The following is a 22,722-nucleotide window of genomic DNA, read 5'->3' as shown; positions in this document are numbered from 1 at the left end:
CCACATAATTTTCTGTTTCATTGTTAGCATTTGAGAAAGACTTTTCTAGGGTTGAAACATCAGGGCCCAATTATACAAAGCTGTTAAGCAGAAAATTCTGCTGAGCAAATTTCTTGGCTAAGCAAGAAACAACTGGGTGACACCCCCCGCCCCCTAAAAAAGGCCAAGTCACCGACCCCTTAGACTAGTCTTCAAATGAGTTTGTCAACAATTAAACCCTCATTGTTACAACAATTGTGATGTCATTTTAAGAATCACTATGGCGACAGTGCAAACAAAGAACCATAATCACATCCATGGAAAAAAAAAGAAAAAAGTTTTCTAACCTTTTCTAACCTTTTGCGTACACAGTGACGATACGGTACTACGCGTGTTAAAAACACAATTTTGTGCCTCGACACTTTCCTCCGTCAGTCAACATTTACCAACGGACCTTTTCCGTACACAGTGACGATAAGGACTTCATCTGTGCTAATTTGCACGGCACGAGAGTAAACAAAAGGGTTTCTAAGTCTCTGCCAGCGTGTTGAACTGAATCAATAAATGTAACACATACGCCATGTGTCGAGTTTACTCCTTACTCAAATGAAAAAAGGCCGAAGGACTTGTTTTTTGCCCTTTTTTCCTGGAAGAAGTAATCAAATCTTCACCTTTGGTGGTCAAAGTTGTTATGACTTCTACACCCCAAAAAAGAGTTTGACCATGAAAATTCAACAAACTAAATATAAAGTTTGATGATGGAAAATATATGGAAAATCTTAGAGCTGGTTCAGCACAAAAAGTAGCTAAGCACAGCAAAATTATGCTTACCAAAATGAGGTTACCAGCCAAAATAACATGTCAAATGTACAATCTGTGACTGGCATCCTGCTCTCTTCTGCTTAGCAGAACATTGTTAAGCAAAATGGTCTGCTTTTAAAAGCATCTCAATGAAATATGGCCATGTTCCCCCCTGTGGAGTTTCTGTTGACATGCTATCCAAAACACAGCGACATCTCCCTGTCTATTATTTTACCATCAATTCCAAGACAAAGTATACATTGCAACGCAAACCAGACATCCTGTCTCGTTAATAAACGGAGAGAAGTCAAATATATGCAAAGAAGAGAGAGGGACAGAGAGGGGCTGACGACGAAGCCATGTCCGAGCATTTTTTGAGTCTCATCTTATCTACCTGTTTGATCACCTGAATAAGGTGGGGAGAAGTCCCTACTTGTGCAAATTTACCAATTAAAAACACTAGACACTATTGGTAATTACTCAAAATATTTTTGAAGCATACTTGGTAGTGAGCAATTGAGAGCTGTCGATAGTATAAAACACTGTGAGAAACGGCTCCCTTATAGTGTTTAAGAGGTAATTTCTCACTCAAATAATTCAAAGAGTTCAGGCCTTAACGTGATACAAACTTGTTTTTTTTAACAAGCACTTAAAGGAACACGTTGCCTTGGATCGGTCGAGTTGGTCTTTGAAAAGGGTTTTGTGACAGTTTGTTATAAAATGCATATGGTTAGAAAGATGATGTAAAAGTAGAATACAATGATCTACACAAATATGCCTCGAAATTGCGTGGTTTTCTTTTAAACTCGTCCAATAACATGGTCGGCCATTTATGGAAGTCAAAAATTTGACTCTCATAAATGGCCGACCGTGATAGTTTGCGACGTAAAAGGAAAACCGTGCAGTTTCGAGTGATACTTGTGTGGATCATTATATTCTACTTTTAAAACATCTTTCTAACCATATACATTTCATAAAAAACGGTTTCAAACGCTTTTTATAGACCAACTCGTCCGATCCAAGGCAACGTGTTCCTTTAAGGTTATTAGAGAAGATTGATCTCATTTGTCATATTGATAAGTATACTTTGATACTCAATTTTATTAATTAAACTAAATGTAAACATTTGAGCATAATATAATGACACAATGAGGTGGGTTACCTAATGAAAGATACAAGATTGCCAGACTTGGCCTGTCGTGAATTTACTTGCCAACATTAAAATCTATAGCTTCAGGCCGGCGGTTCAATGTTAGTTTTGGGGCCCTTTGTAGCTCACATAAAACAACAAGCTTAGCTTTATAAACAGCATGAGTATTTTAGGAACATTTTCTTCCTCCCCTGTTCCACCCAAAATCCCTGAACCATGACCATCTAACAAAACAACAAAAACAATAATATCTACGTATGTCAACAGTGGTTAGAACTATGAACAACTTGACAAAGAAATACTTAAAAAAAAAAAATAAAAATCATCTGGGCCGTTCTAATTCTAATTGTTCTTTACCCATTTTGACATGGTCGAAAGGGCAGGACTGAAAATATTTATAGTAACATTACTCTTTCTCCCCCGATTCAACCCAAACTCCTGGCCCAAAATCCAAACTAAGAAAACAACCAAAAACATTAGCATGTGTTTCTATCGACGGCTAGTAAATTGAATGAATAACTTGATGAAGAAAAAATGAAAGAAAACAAATTCATATAAGCCGATTGAATTCAAATTGTTCTTTACCCTGATTGAAGTTCAAATCCCTTCGTGACATGGTCGAAAGGGCAGGACTGAAAACATTTATAGCAACCTCTTTTTCCCCTGTTTCTACCCAAACTCCTTGCATAAATCAACAGAAACAATGATCATGCCGAAAGCTAGTAAATTGATTGAACAACTTGATGAAGAAACAAGAGACACACAAAAAAAATGTTCGTATAAGCTGATCTAATTCGTTCAAGATCCTTCTTAACACGGTCGAAAGGGCAGGACCCTAAACAAAAATACATAGCAACCTTATCGGTACAGATCATCTTTTCCAGAGGTTTCGATCCTTAAATCACATTCGTCATTTCGTCATGACACAGAATCATCTCTCTGGTCTTGACACAGGGGCTGGTAAGGACGGACACTTAAGAAGCAGGTGGAGACGGCATCGTTTGTTTCCCCATTGTCAGAGACTAATCTAATAAGCTCAGACATACCCTCTGTCCAATCTATCAAAAGCTACCCATTAACGATGATAACTTACTTGTCTTTTCGTCATGGAAACTTTTGTATCATTCGGATTTTATTCTCTATGGGAGAGCCCGAATAAAAGAACGTGTTTTTTTATTAATTCTTAAGTGCTGCATTAAAATGATTAATTTTCTTGTATATTTTTTGTCATTCTTAGGTTTTAACAAGCCCAGGTTTACTATCGTCCTGATTCTATTCTCTATGTAAGAGCCTGAATAAAACTCAGGATAATTTGTGTTTCTTTTTTTCTTGCCGTCCAGCATTTTTTGGTTTTAACACGGCCAGGTTTACTGTCTACCAAAGTAGGGCGATGCTTTGTCACAGATTAAAGTATTTTTCTTTACACATTTTTTTTTTCTTCTTAATTAAGTGGGGAGAGTGTGTCAACAACAATCCAATTATTTCATCTAGCGGCTGCTGACTTTAAAGAGGCGCCTAACTTTACATACTGATTAAAGGCACTGGACACCTTTTGTAGATCAAGTTTTTGGCCATGATCTTTATTCCCAACTCACTGTGAATGATGAAGGTAATATCAACAGCTCTTCAATGCTCGAACCAAGTATGTAACACCCGGTTCAGACAGGCACTCCAGAGTCATGCCAACCCAAATAGATTAGGAGCCACTCTGGGTCGACCGAAATAAATTTTGGTTTTATACCGGCGAACTTAACATAACATTTACATTCGGTTGGGCTCATGACAAGATCAATGTCCCAAACCAAGGCGCTCCAGAGTCGTTCCGACCGACTGCAACAGTCGATCTTTCGACTTCTAGCATGTCCAGTCGCTCTTTACTGTTTCAGACGTCAAACTTTTCATGTACTTATAATTCAGAATTTGGTTCGGCGTGACTCCGGAGAGCCTGTCTGAAACGGGTGTAAGTTTTTATGCCAATTTTTTTGACTAATTATTAAACGTGTCCAGTGCCTTTAAAACAAATTCCAATGTTGGGGGCTAACCTTTGAGATGTTATGGAGAAGATGGGTGGATACTTTTGATAAGAGTTCATTGATGAGTTAGAATCTTCTTTAAAATCCCTCTCCAAATCATCAGTAAATAGTAATTTTAAAATTCTGTTTGGATTACTGATTGAAGTTAACAAACAAAACAAATAGATTCCACTAATTGTTTTTTTTTTCATATTTAAACAAACATGGGGCTTGATTAAATGAAAATAAAACAAATGATTGGTATTTGGAAATTGAAATAATTCAAAAATACAATATGTAAAATTTTACATCTTTATTTCAATAATCAATTGAAAGTATTGATGACAGAGAATATTTTACAATCATCTGAATTAAAAACCCTTCAGAAGGGTAACAACTTGTAAATGATTTATTTTTAAAAGAAAGACATATTTTAAGTACAAACTTACATTTCCATGTTTCGATTTACTACTTTATTGTGTGCAAACACAGTGCCTTGAAAAGATTATTAGAATTGCAATTAAAGGTGTTTTTATCCATCTCTTGTTCAGCTTTGTCTTGCATGTTTTTTTTTGGGGGGGGGGGTTTCAGGCCCCTACGAAATTTTCTCACTTGTGCACGGTAAATATTTATACTTCCAACTAAAGATTATCAGCTTTAAAAGCAACAGCTTAAGAATAAACATTTTGTTAATGTTTTTGATCAGAACGGATCACACAAACACAAAAAAGCAATTCATGGTTAAAAAAAGAGAATAACAGAATTTGTGATGGGTGTGTTAGAGGTTGTTTAAAACTGGCCAGGTCGTGGCCGTGCGATAAAGGTCTGTGCCGAAGGAGAGGTTCCTTATTGAACTACAACGACCCTGTAAGGTTTTAAACGCCCGAATCACTACTACTCTTTTATTCTTATTAATAAAGACTCCTTTGCTGACAACTTTACAAATAAATTTACAAGGGCAGCCTAGATCAAAGCCAAATGACAATCAGGCATGATTTACCACCATCAATTCTTCTTTTTAAAGAGAAATTCTTAGATTTTTTATTTTTCTTTGTAAATTTACTGTATGCTGTTTCGGGGGGGGGGGGGGGGGAGACCAATAAATATGGCTGGAAATTTGATGTTTGTCAGACATAAAGGGCAAGCGTACATAAGTTTTTTAAGGTTATAAAATTAACAATCTTACTAACTTGGGAGGGGGAAAAAAATATATCTAAATTCTGTTTGTCAAACACTTGCATTGATATCATTAGAGAGGATGTTTAATTACGAGTATCTCTAAACGGTAACTGATAGCCACGACCTCGCACGACCTCGTGAATATTAGTCCCATACAACTCCATGATCGCACCTTCTTAATGAGGTCAAATGAGGTCAAATGAGGTCACAACAAATGTTTACCTTTTTAGAGTCTATCTGTTTTTCCATGTTTTATTTATCATTGGCACCCAGACCAGTGTATTACCAACAGGAAATTGTGGATTTTCATTTGGGTTAAATAAAGACAATGGCTTGGGGAAGTCTGACATTATTCATTAAACAATTGTGCAGATGGCCTGAGGAATTTTCTGGTTTACTTAACGAAAATTTATTTTCAGAGTTGTGCGAGTGTTTTGACATTTCTTCAGGGGTTTTCAACACCTTTTGTTTAGCTTGAACTAAGGATGTATTTTTGTTACAAAAGGATGCAAAGAATACAACTTTCCCAGAAAGGTTGAGAGGGGGGAATTTAAATTATTTAACAGGTTTATTTTGGGAAAAGTAAGTAATTCAGAGAGCTTAACTTTAGTTGTTTTTTTAATACAAAACTAAATCCTAAGAAATAACAAGTTCTGTCATTCAAATTCACAATGAATTTGTTTGAAATGTTTGATAACATTTGCATCATCTACTTGCGAACTTAAAAAGGTTACAAAAATTTCTCTTCAAGTAGCTCTGAAAATAATTTTATCTTCTTTGGTCACAGAAAAAAAAAGTTACACTTTGAATGTCAGTAATCAATTCTAGAATCAGTTTGTTTGATTGACTGTTTGTTTGTTTGTTTGTTTGTTTGTTGGTTTAGATGATCTTCCAGTCAAAGGAAACTCCCGCAAGGGGATGCAAACAACAAGCTGGCAACAGTCAATTGCTCTCATACAAACATTGGTTATAATTTGCACAATAATGAAATTGTGATTCAGTAACCAAATGACATTACTTATTCTAGTCATTGTGAAATCAGAAGTTAGTTTGGTAGGGTTCGAACCCACAACCTTGTGATTTCAAGTCCTGCAGTCTAACCTCTGAACCACAGTGTTTATCACATGTACACAATGTGTCTGTTGACGTTGAGTTCGGAATGACTTCTCATCTTCTGTGAGATAACGGTCACTCTCCCGGTAGAATTCAAACCCACAACCTTGTGATTGCAAGTCCCACTGTCTAACTACCATATTTATCACATGTACACAATGTGTCTGTTGACGTTGAGTTCGGAATGACTACTCATCTTCTGTGAGATTACGGTCACCCTGGTGGCCCGTCGGACGGTCAAGATGTGGACGAACCTTTGCCTATTCCTCTCCGTACAGCAGTTGACGGCTAACATGCTCTCTCTAAAGTCTCGACTCCAAAACGCATACACAAAAGGGTTCAGGAAAGAGTTTGTGAAGCCAAGAGGCACAAGACACGACTGGATAATGTTTGTGAGGTGGCAGTCTTCGCCACAAAGCGCATCAATGGCGAGCACGACGAAAAACGGCGTCCACGTTAAGAGGAAGCACCCTATGACCACCGTGAGGGTCTTGAGGGCTTTGTTAGTCCGTAAGGTCCGCACGTTGCGCACGACACACGTGTTGCGTTGTAGGTCGGCTATCCGCCGCGCCTGGTGCCGCGAGATCTGAAGTATGCACGCATAAAAGTAGAGTTGCACCAGCAGGGTTGGAATGTAACACGCAAACGTTAAGAACAGCATGTAGCTGCTGCTTAAGGCGCTAAGTAAGCTGCAGCATCCCTGGTACCCTGCTAAATGGTTCCAGCCCATCAGCGGAAGGAGTCCAATCGAGACTGCGATGATCCAGATCATCGAGACGATCACGCGGGCTTGGAATTGTCCCACGCGTTGCGTGTATGCCATAGGGCTCGTTATGGCGATGTAACGGTCGTATGCGATTCCAAAGACGCTTAAGATACTCGCGATGGACGCGAGAATCAGAAAGGCAACACGGACAAGACACCAGCGTGGATTGTCGACAACCACCCTCATCATGATGGACTCCAGTATGCAGTTCACCCCAACCAAGAGATCAGCTGCCGTTAAACTTACGATGTAATAGTAACCTGTCTGATGAAGCACCTCGTTCCGTAAGACCACAACAATGACGATGATGTTACCGACAACAATCAGGATGCCAAGAATAAGAAACAGGGTGAAAATACCCAAGTCTGTTTGTGGACCGAACATGGCACAGGGTGTATCTATTGTCAAATCATGGGTGTTCACTGTGGTGGTTGCCGTTGCTCCCATTGAAGTATTAAAAACCGCCATTTTAAGTATTTCCATCAGTTCAATGATTGTTAATTATTGAAGCGTTGATCAAGGTACTCCTTGGAATTGCATCATTTACATTTGAAGAGTATGTCAGGAAACAAGTGTCATCAGTTTATCACAAAACGGGAGACTCTGAAGGAATTCATGGAGATGTGAGGATGGAATCGATACCCATATATAGAGTTCCAAATAACAGTTTTAAACACGTCGTCGTGCAAAAACTTGCATGTAAATCAAACACTGTCTTGTTTCTGACACACAGATACTGCAAATTTTTGTAAGTTTTACTGAAGCAACGTTTTCAAAACTGACCTATCCTTGTTATTTTGAGAGATAATCCCCATTGTGAAGTCGATTTTGAATCAACTTCAAACCCAGAAAGAACAATGGCTGACTGGATTTATCATTATTAGGGTGCAAGATGTTGGTGAAGATATCGACAACTCTGATTAAAAGTCAGGGATGATGAGAATCACTGATCCCTCAGTTTGTGTCGCTTCAACGATTCAGCCTCTAGTCCGCCTTCAAGAACGAGGATAAAATGAGGCCAATGTCAGCACCTTCCTCAGGAAATCTACGCCACTCGTGCCCTCATCAAGTTGATCTCTCTTAATGCTGCGTCAAACACGCCACAAATCCGACATAAATTGGCCGCCTCTCTGCCGACAGAGTCCTCAATTTGTGTTTCTTTAATGACTGATAATTCACAAGTTGCAATCTGTGTGCGTCCCAGTGACACAGAAACATCAACGTCAACGGCTAGTTTACATTCATCAGCTATAAATACTCATGAGGGTAAATCCACTGTCAATGAATCTCGCATATCTCACCAATTATTAAACTCAAATCGAAAAAAAATAAATTCCCTAAATATCAGAACTGGCTACTCAGAGGATGCTATCCGTGTACAAAAATGTCCCGAGTTGAAATATTTTACAAACAGATTTTGTTATCGCCAACAATGTTGTCACATTATAAAATTACATGTATGTGATGTTGCAAACTGAAACAGTGGCTAAAAAACCTAGAGCCAAAATGTTGGCCAAAAACTCAACATCTGATTGGATGCTCATCACTGCCAAAGTCTCCCAGTGATGAATATGCAACATCTCATTTGCATAAGTTCTGAACACTACACTGTGTGTAAACCATACTGCTCATGTAGACTCACAACTGATTGGATGCTCATCACTGCCAAAGTCTCCCACTAATGAATATGCAATATCTCATTTGCATAAGTTCTGAACACTACACTCATTTGCATACGTTCTGAACACTCAGGGCAAACCATACTGTTCATTGCAGACTCACATCTGGTTGGATAAGACCACCAACACAACAACCTCATGAATATTCCACAGTGATGACATCATGTGAAGCCCATTCCCTGATTGGTTAATGAGTCACCACTCATTAGAATATCAAGACCATCTACATAGATATGGATCTAATAAATAAACATAAGTCCACCGGTATCCAAATGAGGTTGTTATACAAATAATGCAGTGTGTAAGGGTATGGGAACAGTGTCAGTTCCATAAGCATAGATACACAGATTGTGTGGATAGCATAGACTCACAGCTGTGGTTTTAGATAACAATGGTACTCAAAACATTCTCAAGGTATGTAACAGCAGTTTGTTAAAAAAAAAAAAGATGGAAAAAAAAAAAAAAAAATGGAACTTGCCAACAATTTTTGATGTACTGCGGTTTGTTAAAAAAATAATGTATATATATATATAAAAAAATTCAGGCACAGCCAGACCTTGTACTTTGCTTTTCCAGAGAGAGTCAGAAAGTATACAGCAAAAAGCAATGAATAAAAATGAATAAGGGTAAACAATGAATGAGGAGACAAATAATTTGGTTTAAATGTCTAATTTCGGCATTCAAATGGCAACTTGGTTAAAATGTTAAAATAACAGTTTTCTTACACGATGTGTAAGACCCTATGCTTAACATCCACCAATCAGGTGAGCTCACTCTCGCATCCTATTATGACATCATCATTCATGGCAACCTATAAACATCTGACGTAAATCACAAAACAATCACAGTTTGCTGACGAAAGCTCCTCTTCAGAGCCAACTGGACTAAACTCCAAATGAATGCAGTCATTAAAGATTTACCAATGCTTGTGACATCTATCGGCAGAGTCTATTTCCTGACCACTATTTTCTCAAAACGCAGCCATTAAAGGCACTGGACACCAGGCCCGTACACTTCAATTCTAAAAGGGCAAGGACACCAAGGCATTTTCTCCTTGCCAAAGGGCACCCTCTAAGGAAACTGTAAATTTCTACTGGAGCATTTCAAGGGCACCTAGGCAATGACCAGGGGGCATGGAGGCAGTTGCAAGAGAATAATAAAAAGAAAAAACGCCCTTGTTGCACAGATTTGTAGGCTTTCAGATACATAATAAAAGGCTTCAGGCCAAAAAGTCTTTAAATTTTGGAGTCAGAAATTACCTCTTTCTCAAAAAAATACGTTACTTCAGAGGGAGCCGTTTCTCACAATGTTTTATACTATCAACAGCTCCCCGTTAATCGTTACCAGTTAATTTGTTTATGCTTACAATTAGTTTGAGTAATTACCAATAGTATCCAGATGGCGATTTCACCAAACTCTTCCTAACTTAGGAATAATCCTAGGACTTAGGATGAGATCAGTTTACCAATCCGAAAACGTTAGAACGCATTGAAGCTATCCCAAGTTAGGACGGGTTACTCGTCCTGACTCACGATAGGATTCATCCTAGAGTTTCGTGAAATCCGCTGCAGTGCCTTTAAAGAGTCAGCAATGAATAACGGCCGAGTCTACTTCCTGGCCGATATAATCTCAAAAGAAGACGTAGCACAGGGTTTTTCAGTCAATCAATCATCAGGTAGTCCGGAATGTGATAGGCTATTGGAAAAAAGCCTAAACTATGAAGGCAAATTGTGAAAGCTTGCGAGGGAAAAAGCTTCTGAGGGCGTATTTATCTTTGGTTTTGAAAACCCTACTCTGCAACCTTGGGTGTTCCATATATGGTTTTATTATTGTTTTCATATGTATTTGGTCTTAACATCTCTTATACTTGGTCTTAGTTTTCTTATGTATTTGGTCTTAATATCTCTTATATTTGGTCTTAGTTATAAGAAACAAATGTTTTTTTTTATACATTGTTTCAAGTATTTTTTTTTTTATTTTTTTATAAATTATTTTTGTATATGTATTATTTTTATGGTCCAGTAACCCATCCTTTCATTCTAAACATCCTTTGTCCTCGCCACTATACTCCTATTGGTTCATAGCCACACATTGTCTCTGAAATAGAAACTTTGATTGGCTGTTATTTTCCTGCTTCTTTCTGGATCCTTTCCTTAATCCCTTTCCCCCTCTCTTTTTCTATAAATGGATGTGTATTTGTTTGTACTTGTTTTATGCCTCTGAAGAAGGTCCGGATTGGATCGAAAGCTAAGGCCATCTACCCTATTTATTATATTATTTTTATTATATATATTTTTTTTTTTGGGGGGGGGAGGGATGGAGATGAAAGAAGTAAACCAGGCAAAAACAGAAAAGTAAGCAATACAAAAACAATCCCAAAAAGCAAGTAGGCTCTAAAAAAATAATCAGTGAATCCCCAAAGCAATAAATTGTTGCGGTACCCACTGCTAATTTATAGGATTCAAGCGGGGACAAACAGCATCTCTGGCGAGAGCTGAAAGGATTTAAAATGAAATAATAATAACACCAGATTTTTCCTTTACAAATTGACCCTTATCCAAATCAGGCAAACCCCGTTAGCGTGGGATTGTTTGTCTTGCAATCGCCGTCACGGCGGCCGTGATTATATTTCCTGACAGACAGAAACACCAGGTGGTGCTCTCCCAGAAAGGAAGCCCTGGGAAAAGACAAAGGTGTCTCCACCTTGCAGAAAACACGGCCGTCGCTAAACTCTTACGTCAATTTTTGACAATGTCGGTCTCGGGGTTACTGGTTATAAAAACAAGGATGCCTCAAGGAATGCGGGTGTGGGTGGGGACAAAGGTGTCTCCACCTTGCAGAAAACACGGCCGTCAATAAACTCTTACGTCAATTTGTGATAATGTTGGTCTTGGGGACCATTGAGTACAAAATGACATTTTCTGTTCATTATATCACTGATCAGGGTTATTATTGTTCTTATATTTCTCTGGGTATAAAACCAAGGATGCCTCATAAGTGATGCTCGGACAAAGGTGTCTCCACCTTGCAGAAAACACGGCCGTCGCTAAACTCTTAAGTCAATTTGTGATAATATTGGTCTTGGGGGACCATTAAGTACAAAATGAATATCTTCCTTGTTACAAGTACATTACAATGATCGAGGTTACTGGTTATAAAAACAAGGATGCCTCAAGGAATGCGGGTGTGGGTGGGGACAAAGGTGTCTCCAACTTGCAGAAAACACAGCCGTCGCTAAACTCTTAAGTCAATTTGTGATAATATTGGTCTTGGGGGACCATTAAGCACAAAATGAATATCTTCCTTGTTACAAGTACATTACAATGATCAAGGTTACTGGTTATAAAAACAAGGATGCCTCAAAGGAATGCGACTGTGGGTGGGGACAAAGGTGTCTCCACCTTGCAGAAAACACGGCCGTCGCTAAACTCTTAAGTCAATTTGTGATAATATTGGTCTTGGGGGACCATTAAGCACAAAATGAATATCTTCCTTGTTACAAGTACATTACAATGATCAAGGTTACTGGTTATAAAAACAAGGATGCCTCAAAGGAATGCGACTGTGGGTGGGGACAAAGGTGTCTCCACCTTGCAGAAAACACGGCCGTCACTAAACTCTTACGTCAATTTGTGATAATATTGGTCTCAAGGATCATCGAGTACAGAATGACATTTTTTTTGGTGCATTATTACTGATCAGGGTTATTGTTTTCCTCATTATATATTTCTGGTTATGCCACCAAGGATGCTTCATAAATTGATGCTTGGATTGGTGGTGTCGGGTGAGATTGGAGCGTCATAATTCAAGCACTTTAATTAAAGGGAAGGTACACTTTTGGTAATTACTCAAAACAAATATTAACTTAAAAAACTGACTTGGTAACGAGCATTGGAGAGCTATTGATAGTATAAAACATTGTGGGAAGCGACTCCCTCTGAAGTAATGTAGTTTTTGAGAAAGAGGTAATTTCTCACTAAAATAATAAAAGACTTCTAGCTGAAAGCACACAAATTCGTCCAACAAGGGTATCTTTTCTTTCTTCATTTTCTCGCGAGTTTGATGACCAATTGAGCCCAAATTTTCACAGGCTTGTTGTTTTATGCTTATGATGGTATACACCAAGTGAGAACACCGGTCGTTGACAATAACCAAACGTGTACCTTCCCTTTAAATCAAATTTGTTTCAGTTTGGCTGCAAAGTATATCAAGGACAAAGCATTTTGGAGTTTTTTTTCATGATTTCTTTTTATTATTTTATATTTCTGGTAATGAAACCAAGGATGCCTCTTTATGTAAGCTTAAGCGCTGTAGCTCACGAGCTTCGCTTGTCCCCAGAGCCTTGCTTTAACCAAAGGCGCGGGGATGGGCAACGTATCATGCACTGTCATTGATTTAATAATGCGCAGTCCCATCATGCATCACTCTCACACTGCACCATATTTCTATGCATTGTATACATGACGTACTTCCTGAACAAGAATCTGTGCAAGCGATTAGCCCATCCCAGCGATCCTGGATAGACCTTGGCCGCTGGGGCCGAGCGAACTCACATGCCTGAGGAAACCTGTAAACAGAAGGGTGCTTGCTATGTTTGCAAAGCGGTGGAGTGTTGTGGGTGAGCGGTCTAGTTTGCAAGGCCATTTAACATTCAGTATTTTCTTGCAAGATACGTGGGAAGGGAAGTATGAGACCTACTCCTTTTAGCACCATGTAAGGGTTTACATGAAATGTCGAGTCGTCTGACCTTCCATGTGGCATAGTAAAAAAAAGTCTGCCCCGATTGAACCGTAAGATGTGCAGAAATTTTAAAAGGAAATTATTTAGAAATGTCTCGGGGTCGTGAACGATTACCAGACAGATTTTTTTTTATGATCAAGTGGTTGAAACCAAAAATAAATACTAATGGTAGCTGCTTCCTTTTCCTTTCTTCTAGATATACAAAAGTTATTAGTTTTGTTTCAAAACCTACATTATAGTGTAGTCTTAGTCGTACATAATTCAAAAGAAATATCATACAAAAGAGAATGGATGTGAATGGATCTACACAGTACACGGTCAACCCTCCTACTGTACCTCCTACTATGGAGGAAGCTTTCTACTGACCATTTAATATCATCCTTGATTTTCAAAACAGAAAAGGGAAAACAAAAGGTCTCCAAAGGGGATTTCTTAAGACTGGGGTGCTCCACAAGGATTTTTTTGCACAAAGTCTATGGGAGGTTCTTAACTTCAGGGACAAAGACAAGAAAACAAAATGTCTCCACAGCCAAAAGCAAAAAAGTAGAATATGTGTGCTCGCAATTTTTTTACTTTTTCATATTCTCTGCTTACACTGTTGGGGCACTCAGCAATAAACAACAGCTACTTGCTGTGTAAGAAAAGAGTTCTAACCGTGGCATTGTATACGGCCAAAAGCAAAACTCTTCGCCGCACAATTCATGTTGTGTCACAATAGTCAATACTAATTCGTCAACAAGAGACGAAAATTGCTTCTGTCTCCAAGAACATAATCAAATTAAAATCATGGTTCACGGATCAAAGATTGCTAACCTTATGATTTTATTAAATTTGCAGCATTAGTTGAACTTGAATTAAGCATTGAATTATTAGTATTGTAGTGATAGCATGTTGAAGGACTCGCATTTAAGCTAGCTGCCCTGTCAAGGACAGCCAGAAGCAAAATCTTTCATAATTTGATTTAAACAAATTCAGAATGTACGTACTCCGACGAGGATTTTATCAAAAATGTGAAGCATTCTCAACGCAACGTTTGGCCTGAGGCATCCTAAATTGAATGAGGTTTTCAGAATGTTTTAAACACGACTTGGTGTTTATCTTGGTTTAAAAATACCTACTGTGCAATTCAGATAATTCTATATGGGGTTTTTTTCATGATTTTTAAACAATTTGATCTAAAGTAAAGTAAAAAAAAAAAAAATATAAAAAAAAGGGTAAAAAAGTAAAAAATAAAAAAGTAAAAAGTTTTCTTTTTAATCAAACCCCCCAACACATCCTCAAGTTAAAAAACATTTTTTTCTTTCTTTTTTAAACATCAACAATTATGAATGACCCCACATACACATGTATATCCACAATAATTCACTGTTAATAAAACCTGAATTTCCGATTGTTATTTCAGGTGGGAATTCAAAGTGAATAACATCTAAAGGTTTTTGAGGAAAGTCTGGATTGAAACAAAATAAAAGTTGATTGATTTTTTTTATTTTTTTTTTAACAACCTCAACTGAACAACAAGGTTCTGAGAAATTTAATCAGCAGCCTGGCCACGCTGGAAATTACTGATTTTCTTGATTGTCTATGGGAATGTATGCGCTTGTTTTTGAATATCACTTGAATTTGAAAATGTTACGTTGTGCAAAATGTTATTTTATGCATATATGTTTGGTAATTGTCAAAGACCTTCCGTCGATTTCACAAAACTCTTCCTAACTTAAGACTAATCTTAGGACTTAGGACGAGTCCCAAACCTGCACTGTAGCATGCAGACCTTAAGATTAACCCTAAAATAGGACGAGTTACTCGTCCTAACTCGAGATAAGACGAGTCCTAACTCTTTGTGAAATCGACCCAGTATTATCACTTGGTGTATCCAAACAGACATGTACATGTATGCATAAAATAACAAAACCAGGGTTCTTTGTTTTGCTTCTAATTGTTTTATTGTACCACCCCCACTGGAGGTTATTTCTGCCCGCCGAGCCAGGTTCCTCAGTACTTTGCTAGGTGTTTTTAAATCAATGTATTCTTCTTAAAGACACTGGACACTATTGGTAATTGTCAAAGACCAGTCTCCTCACTTGGTGTATCTCAACAATATGCATAAAACAAACCTGTGAACATTTTAGATCAATTGGTCGTCAAAGTTGCAAGATAATAATGAAAGAAAAAACACTCTTGTCACATGAAGTTGTGTGCGTTTAGATGGTTGGTTTCGAGACCTCAAGTTCTAAACTTGAGGTCTCGAAATCAAATTCATGGAAAATTACTTCTTTCTCGAAAACTATGTCACTTCAGAGGGAGCTGTTTCTCACAATGTTTTATACTATCAACCTCTCCCCATTACTACTCACCAAGTAATGTTTTATTCTAATAATTATTTTGAGTAATTACCAATAGTGTCCACTGCCTTTAAAACTATTGTATTGTTTGGTCTCGTAGATCCTTTGATTTTGCAAATTGTTCAATGTTTTTTACTAATGTTTGCTGGCGAATAAAATGAAATAAAATTAATTGAAACGGTCATAATTTTTTTTGAATGATTACCAAAGGTATACCGTCCCTTTAGACAGGTGATAGGCTGTTGACAAAAAAAAACCTGAACTACGAACGCAAAGCGTGAAAGCTTGCGAGCACAAAAGCTTCAGAGTGGGAAGCCTGCTTACAGACATTTATCTTAGGTTTTGAAAACACTACTCTGCAATCCGGGCTGTCCCATATGTTTTTATCTTCATTTTATTTTTACTAATTTGGTCTTATAATTATATAAAATATTTTTAAAAAAATTGTTAAAAGATTTCCGGTTAAAAACAGAGCAATCACAACCCTGACCTTCCCTACGTTCGTGCCAAGAGTTCCCTAGAAGTGGTATGCGATTCCAGCAGATGCACCTGACGTTAGAGTGGTTACAGAGAGACAAGCGATAAGCGCCAAACTCGATGGAGTAGTGCCTAAACGGTTCTCTCAACACGGACCAACAAGAACACATAAGAGCTCATCAAACAAACTTGAGCAGTTTGTGACGGCCAAACGACCAGGGCTCAATTTCATAAAACCAGTAAGCACAAAAACCTGCTAAGCACAGAAAAATTCTACTTAGTAAAAATAGGTTACCAGCCAAAATACCGTACATTTACTATTGATGTGACTGGTACCCTGCTCATTTCTTGCTTAGCAAAGAAATTTGCAAAGCAGAATTATCTGCTAAACCACTTTATGAAATTGGGCGCTGATCTGAGGGTGCTTTTAAATCAATCAAGCGTCAGCTTCAAGATGAAGCCTCTAGATAATTATTTTGTTTTCTCTCACTCTCCTTCAAGTTATATTTAGCGTTGATTTGTTTACATTTAATTGTCCGTTCTTGCATTTTTTAATATTCATCACTAGCTAGTTATGGAAATAAATGCTTAAATTGACAATTAAAATGTGGAATGTCTAGGCAAAAGCTTAAGTTTATATATTTGCTTTATCGAAAATAAGAGGAATTTGAAAAACTGTAGGGGTATTGAAAGGTAGTGAAATCTATGCCACATGTTTGACATTGGTTCAGTTGTGAATACGGGCTTGGAATTACATAGACGGCACATGGAGGTCATGACCTCTGTTGCCCTGGGCCCAATTTCAGAGAGCTGCTAAGCACACAAATTTGCTAAGCATGAAATTTCTTCCTTGGTAAAAACAGGATTACCAACCAAACTTCAATTTGTTGCATATTCCTTGTTACTGTTATTTAGCTGTTGTTTGCTTATCCTGAAAATCACGTTGCAATTTGGTTGGCATTCCTGTTTTTAGTAAGGGAGAAATTTCATGCTAAGCAAATTTTTGTGCTTAGCAGCTCTATGAAATTGGGCCCTGGTCTTGGCCTTGGTGGCCCTTTAGAAGTTACTCATTGACTTTTAAGATTTATCAATGGAAATTCCCTTTGAAAAATCAAAATGGCCTTGCCCTTTCAAAGATGAAATTCCAGGCGAGTGAAACTGTTGCCCCGTTCTTAGCCTTTGTGCTCCTTCAAGGGTTTGCCATAGACTGACACATTTTCAAATGGAAATGCCCTTAGCGTAAACGAAATGGCCTTGCCCTTTTAAAGATGAAATTGCAGCCCATTGAAAATCTACGCAGTTAATGATGTGAATAACCTGTTTTAAAAATCCCTTCCATAAAAAAACCCCAACCCAAAACAGGAATATACAACCAAATACACATAAATTATACTTTTTAGTAAACATACTAAACAGAGCCTGAGGAAATTTCCATAAATAAATAAATAATAAGACATTTATTTGTACAGCGCCTAATGCAAAAAGCCTCTAAGCGCATAAAAGAAACAATAAAATAAATACCGAGAGAAAGATACAAGATACAAATAAGCAAATTACAAAAACGCAGCTTTAAACATGTTAAACAAATGAGTTTTCAACATTGTAAAGAATTAGCTTGGCGAATATGCACAGGAAGACTATTCCAAAGAAACGGTGCGGCGTAAGAAAAAGATAAAACTACTCGGGGAAATCTCCTGGGACAACTGATTGCAGATTGGTCACTAAGATATGGTCATGGTCGGGTGTTTACCGAGCGGTGAGACTTAATATGTCGGAACATGATTTCATATTTATTAGACCGAGGACAAAACAGAAAAGGAAACACAAAAGGTCTCCATTTGTAGAGAGACTGAGCTGCTACACAGGGAATTGTGTGTACAAAGTAATTTCTTCACTACAAGAACAAAGGAAAGAATAAAAAGATGTCTCGACAAGGATTTAAAAAATAGAGTGTGTGTCTGGGGCTAGGATCATTAGAAACTTTGTCATTCATGGCGTGTGACATTCAACGTCAAAACCTGGCACAAAAGACTGGGGGGGGGGGTGGCTCCACAAGGAGTTGTGTGTACAAAGCCTGTGGAATAAAGTTCTTCACTAAAGGAACAAAGGAAAGAATAAAAAGATGTCTAGACAAGGATTAAAAAAATAGAGTGTGTGTCTGGGGCTAAGATCATTAGAAACTTTGTCATTCATGGCATGTGACATTCAAAGTAAAAACCTAGCACTTCCTGCCAAAACTCAAAACTGGGTTATCAAATAAATGAAAATAAGGGCAGTAATTAATAAAATAATAATAATAGATAATATTTTTAAAGATCCTTTTACAAAAGTTACAGAGCACTGTACATAACTAACGCGGTCGGCCATTTATGGGAGTCAAATGGCCGACCGTGTTAGTTCGCAAAGTAAAAGGAAAACCATGCAAATTCAGGCAAATTTTTTCGGGATCATTGTATTCTACTTTTAAAACATCTTTCTAACCATATGCATTTTATAACAATATGGTTACAAACGCTTTTCAAAGACCAACTCGACCGATCCAAGGCAACGTGTTCCCTTAATATTAACCTGGCATACATTGTCTAGCAAAAATGACTATGGGCCTTTTTAAACACCACTTTTCAACTTGCCGTGTGCTGTACTAAATTACATAATGCAAAGTAAAATGCTCATATTTCTTCCTATATCAAATGCATTTACAATGGACGAGAAAAGGCTAGATACATCAAATGCATGTTTAGGTGAGATGTTAAACTACTTATGGAACTAAATGTTTGGATACGCAGCAATATCAAATTCCACAAACGGGGAGCAGCTGTAGCAAATGCCCTGATCTCCCTCAACTTATTTTGTATTTTTTAGTATGTAAGAGCTGACCAGTGGTTTTAAATTGAATGTTTAATTAATTTGTTTGTTCTTGCTTCATTTTTATTTATTTTTGCTTTAGAGGGTTTTAAAGGCAGTGGACACTATTGGTAGTTTCTCAAAATAATTATTAGCATAAAACCTTACTTGGTGACGAGTAATGGGGAGAGGTTGGTGGTATAAAACATTGTGAGAAACGGCTCCCTCTGAAGTGACACAGTTTTCGAGAAAGAAGTAATTTCCCACGAGTTTGATTTCGAGACCTCAGATTTAGAACTTGAGGTCTCGAAATCGACCATCTAAACGCACACAACTTCGTGTGACAAGGGTGTTTTTTCTTTCATTATTATCTCGCAACTCCGATTGAGCTCAAATTTTCACAGGTTTGTTATTTTATGCATATGTTGAGATACACCAAGTGAGAAGACTGGTCTTTGACAACTACCAATAGTGTCCACTGTCTTTAAGTCCATTTGTGTTGGGTTTTTAGATTATTGTCCCTGCGTCCTAGATTTTGTGAAAGAGGAAAAATAAGATACAAATACAAAAGTTTAGGGGCACTAGATGATCGTAGACCAAGACGAGCAATAGAGGGATAAATAAATGAGGTACAACATGTTGCCAGGGGCTAAGCCATTGAGGGGCTTGTTAAATTCACAGACATTTTTTTTTTAAGAAATTGGACTCAAACAGGAAGCCAGTCAAGAGATTTATAAACAAAGATATTAACAAACAAGATCTTAAAGTTGTGTATTTTTATAACACCATTATCAATAATCCGCTAACCCTTTTGTTTTTAAACTGAGAAGAACTGTATCCACAATAAATAAAGGAGGTACGAGTTCATCAAAATGATCAAATCAAGAAGGATTTACGGGGCGAGAAAAAAACATGCACAATACAATCAACCAATTCCCAGAAAACGACACCTGCAGAAAATTCATCATTCCGACACAAAGACCTGATTTGATGAAGAAACATTTCCCAAGATGAATCGTAAAGGAGTTTAATGTTGACATTTGTGAATTGATGGATTTGATGCTCAAACAATGACATCCCAGTCGTTGGTTTATCCAGGATTTTTTCTTAAATCTAGGTTGAGTTGAGTGATCAACGACGGATTTAGCACAGGGGGGGGGGAGGGTAAAGTTGGATTAACATGATTCTGGTTTTTTTGGATTAAAGGCACTGGACATGTTTGGAAATTGTCAAAGACCATTTATTCTCACTTGATGTATCCCAACATAAGCATAAAATAACAAATCTGTGAAAATTTTGACATAATTGGTTATGGAAGTTGCAAGAGAATAACGAAAGAAAACACATCCTTGTTGCACAAAATGTGTGTGCTTTCAGATGCCTAAAGTCTTTTATTATTTGAGTGACAAATTACTTCTTTCTCAAAAACTTTGTTACTTCAGAGGGAGCCATTTCTCAACATGTTTTATACTATCAACAGCTCTCCATTGCTCGTTAGCAAGTAAGGTTTTATGCCAACAATCATTTTGAGTAACTAACAACAGTGTCCAGTGCCTTTAAGGTGAGTGTCTTCTAAGAATCAAGCTACAAATAGTCATAGACACACCGAACAGGAAGTTTGCATTTGATAAATTCCCTTTAGATTCCAAATTCGAACAGATTTTTTTCTTCAGGCTTAGTCTTTTCTACAACTGACTTAATTTGTTTAAGTGGGCGTGGGTTAGTGGATCAGTCTATTCCACAAAAGGTGAAGGTCTTTACCTGTTTCATTGAGGGGCAACCAATGATCCATGGAGAGACAACCAGTGAGTTATGTTGCTAGGCAACAGCTACAGTGGGCGGGGCTTAGTGGATCAGTCCATTATAGAAAAAGGTGAAGGTTCTTACCTGTTCCATGGAGGGGCAACCAATGATTTGCTGATCCTCCTCCGTGTAGTTCTCCTTGACGATGGCTTCTAGCTGCTGGTAAGCTTGCTGGATGTTTCCCTGCCGTAAAAAAAAAAAAAAAATCTTGAAGTAAAGTATGAATAGTTCAGGGCCCAATTTCATAGAGCTTAAGTTCCTTCTTCAAGCTGTCTTGGTCACAGGTGTTGAAGGCACCTGCAGACTTGAAGCGTGGATGGCCAGAAAATTTTGCTTGAGAACTGTCTGCTAAGCAAAAATGAGTCAGGATATCAGTCACAAAATCAATATGTGACATGCTAGTTTGGTTGGTAACCAGATTCTGGTAAGCATGTTTTTGTTGTGCTAAGCTACTTTTTGTGTTTGAAATTAGGCCCTTGCCGGAAGGTATAAGGGAGTTTAGAGTGCTAGTGGTAAAGGAGTTTGAGCTATGCACAGCTATGCGTTGTGTAAAGGAACTATTAGGCACTTTACATAGCACGGAAATGAAAATGTTGATCATTGAAAAGACTGCCGTTTTTAATGCATAACTAAATGCACAACTTTATTCGCTGTGCAAAGATGGTGTATACTATTGCAAACTATACATAAGATGAAAATGTTAATCATGATTGTTATGATGGGACCTTCATAAAAACTGTGACATTGTTGGGGCTTTGATTAAACGCATAAAGCAATCAGTTACAAATGCATATTTTTTGTTACTTCTTCTATTTAAAAATGTATCAACAGGTCAAAAGAAATGGGGCCGTTCTGTTATTTTTTCTGGTCAATGCAGGAAGTGGCCAACATTCAAATGAGGCGTCACTTGGGAGTAAACCGTAGGCTCGTACATTATGCATTTCCTATTAATAATGCCAGCCCTTGATTAGAATTAATATTTAAAGGTAGCAAATTATTTATTTATTTCTTTAAAAATGCCTGCCCTTGATTAGCAACGAATTAATATTTAAAGGTAGCAAATTATTTGTTTCTTTCATAAAATTGTTTTACTAATTTCTCAAAAACAACAGAGAAGCTTTTTACCAATATTATGTTCAAACCGTGTAAGTTTAAAAGTTTAATGTAATTCTGTGGAATTTGTAGGAAGAAACTATAAATAAATTGTAAACTTGCGGGTACAACCATGTGTTAATCTCTTTTGTTGGAGTGTTGGCTCTGAAAAGAGCCAGTGTGGTCTTGATGTTACGAACAGTATAGACGATGTGAACGCTGACGTCACACGAAAACCATAACATGATTCGTGCGCATACCGCCGGGCAAAACTGTTGTGTTTTGGCAGCCACCTAGAAAGTGTACACAATCTTACTGTGACTGCGCAACTCAGTGCCCAGCGAAACATGACATATAGAGTGTTTTGTCAACAGAGGGCGGTTTGAATGTAAACATAGGTCACATCGTCTATACTCTGCTCGTCTATAGGAGGAAAGAACTTGTGTCTTGTGTCCCAAAAAAAAGTACCCACACCCTGTTAAGGAGACCCACCTTGACCGGTCTGAAGAGTATATACTCCGTGTCTTTATTGGCTAAGTAGAGAGACATACTCCGGAACGTTGCTGGTAACCTGGACTTCACCTGCCTATAGGTGGCGCCAACCACTTCATGAACTTTCTCTGCGAATGAAAGACAAAATCTGAAGGTTTAGTTTTCCAGGCAAAATGGGAAATTTAACATAAAATGGTTGCAGTAACCACTGCTAAAATATGAAATTATCGCTGAACTCAACCACAATGTAAGA

At 37.7% G+C, this 22,722-nt stretch overlaps 2 protein-coding genes across 2 annotated transcripts in view; both read right to left on the bottom strand.

Annotated features, from left to right (window-relative positions):
* Nucleotides 1-22,722, bottom strand: part of LOC139945447 (conserved oligomeric Golgi complex subunit 3-like) — a 41,079-nt gene that overhangs the window by 6,041 nt on the left and 12,316 nt on the right. Inside the window, 2 exon segments of the mRNA XM_071942801.1 lie at nucleotides 20,970-21,068; nucleotides 22,470-22,597. Coding sequence (XP_071798902.1) covers nucleotides 20,970-21,068; nucleotides 22,470-22,597 — 227 coding nt within the window.
* On the bottom strand, nucleotides 5,095-7,529 carry LOC139945234 (glucose-dependent insulinotropic receptor-like). Its single transcript, XM_071942545.1, has one exon. The coding sequence runs from the start codon at nucleotides 7,481-7,483 to the stop codon at nucleotides 6,380-6,382; it is 1,104 nt and encodes a 367-aa protein (XP_071798646.1). The 5' UTR covers nucleotides 7,484-7,529; the 3' UTR covers nucleotides 5,095-6,379.

This window comes from Asterias amurensis, chromosome 12 (assembly GCF_032118995.1).
Source record: "Asterias amurensis chromosome 12, ASM3211899v1".
NCBI lineage: Eukaryota > Metazoa > Echinodermata > Asteroidea > Forcipulatida > Asteriidae > Asterias > Asterias amurensis.
This window is presented reverse-complemented; position numbering and strand designations above follow the sequence as displayed.

Coding starts and splice junctions, on each gene's coding strand:
- LOC139945234 (XM_071942545.1), bottom strand. CDS start 7,483: ATGGAAATACTTAAAATGGCGGTTTTTAATACTTCAATGGGAGCAACG.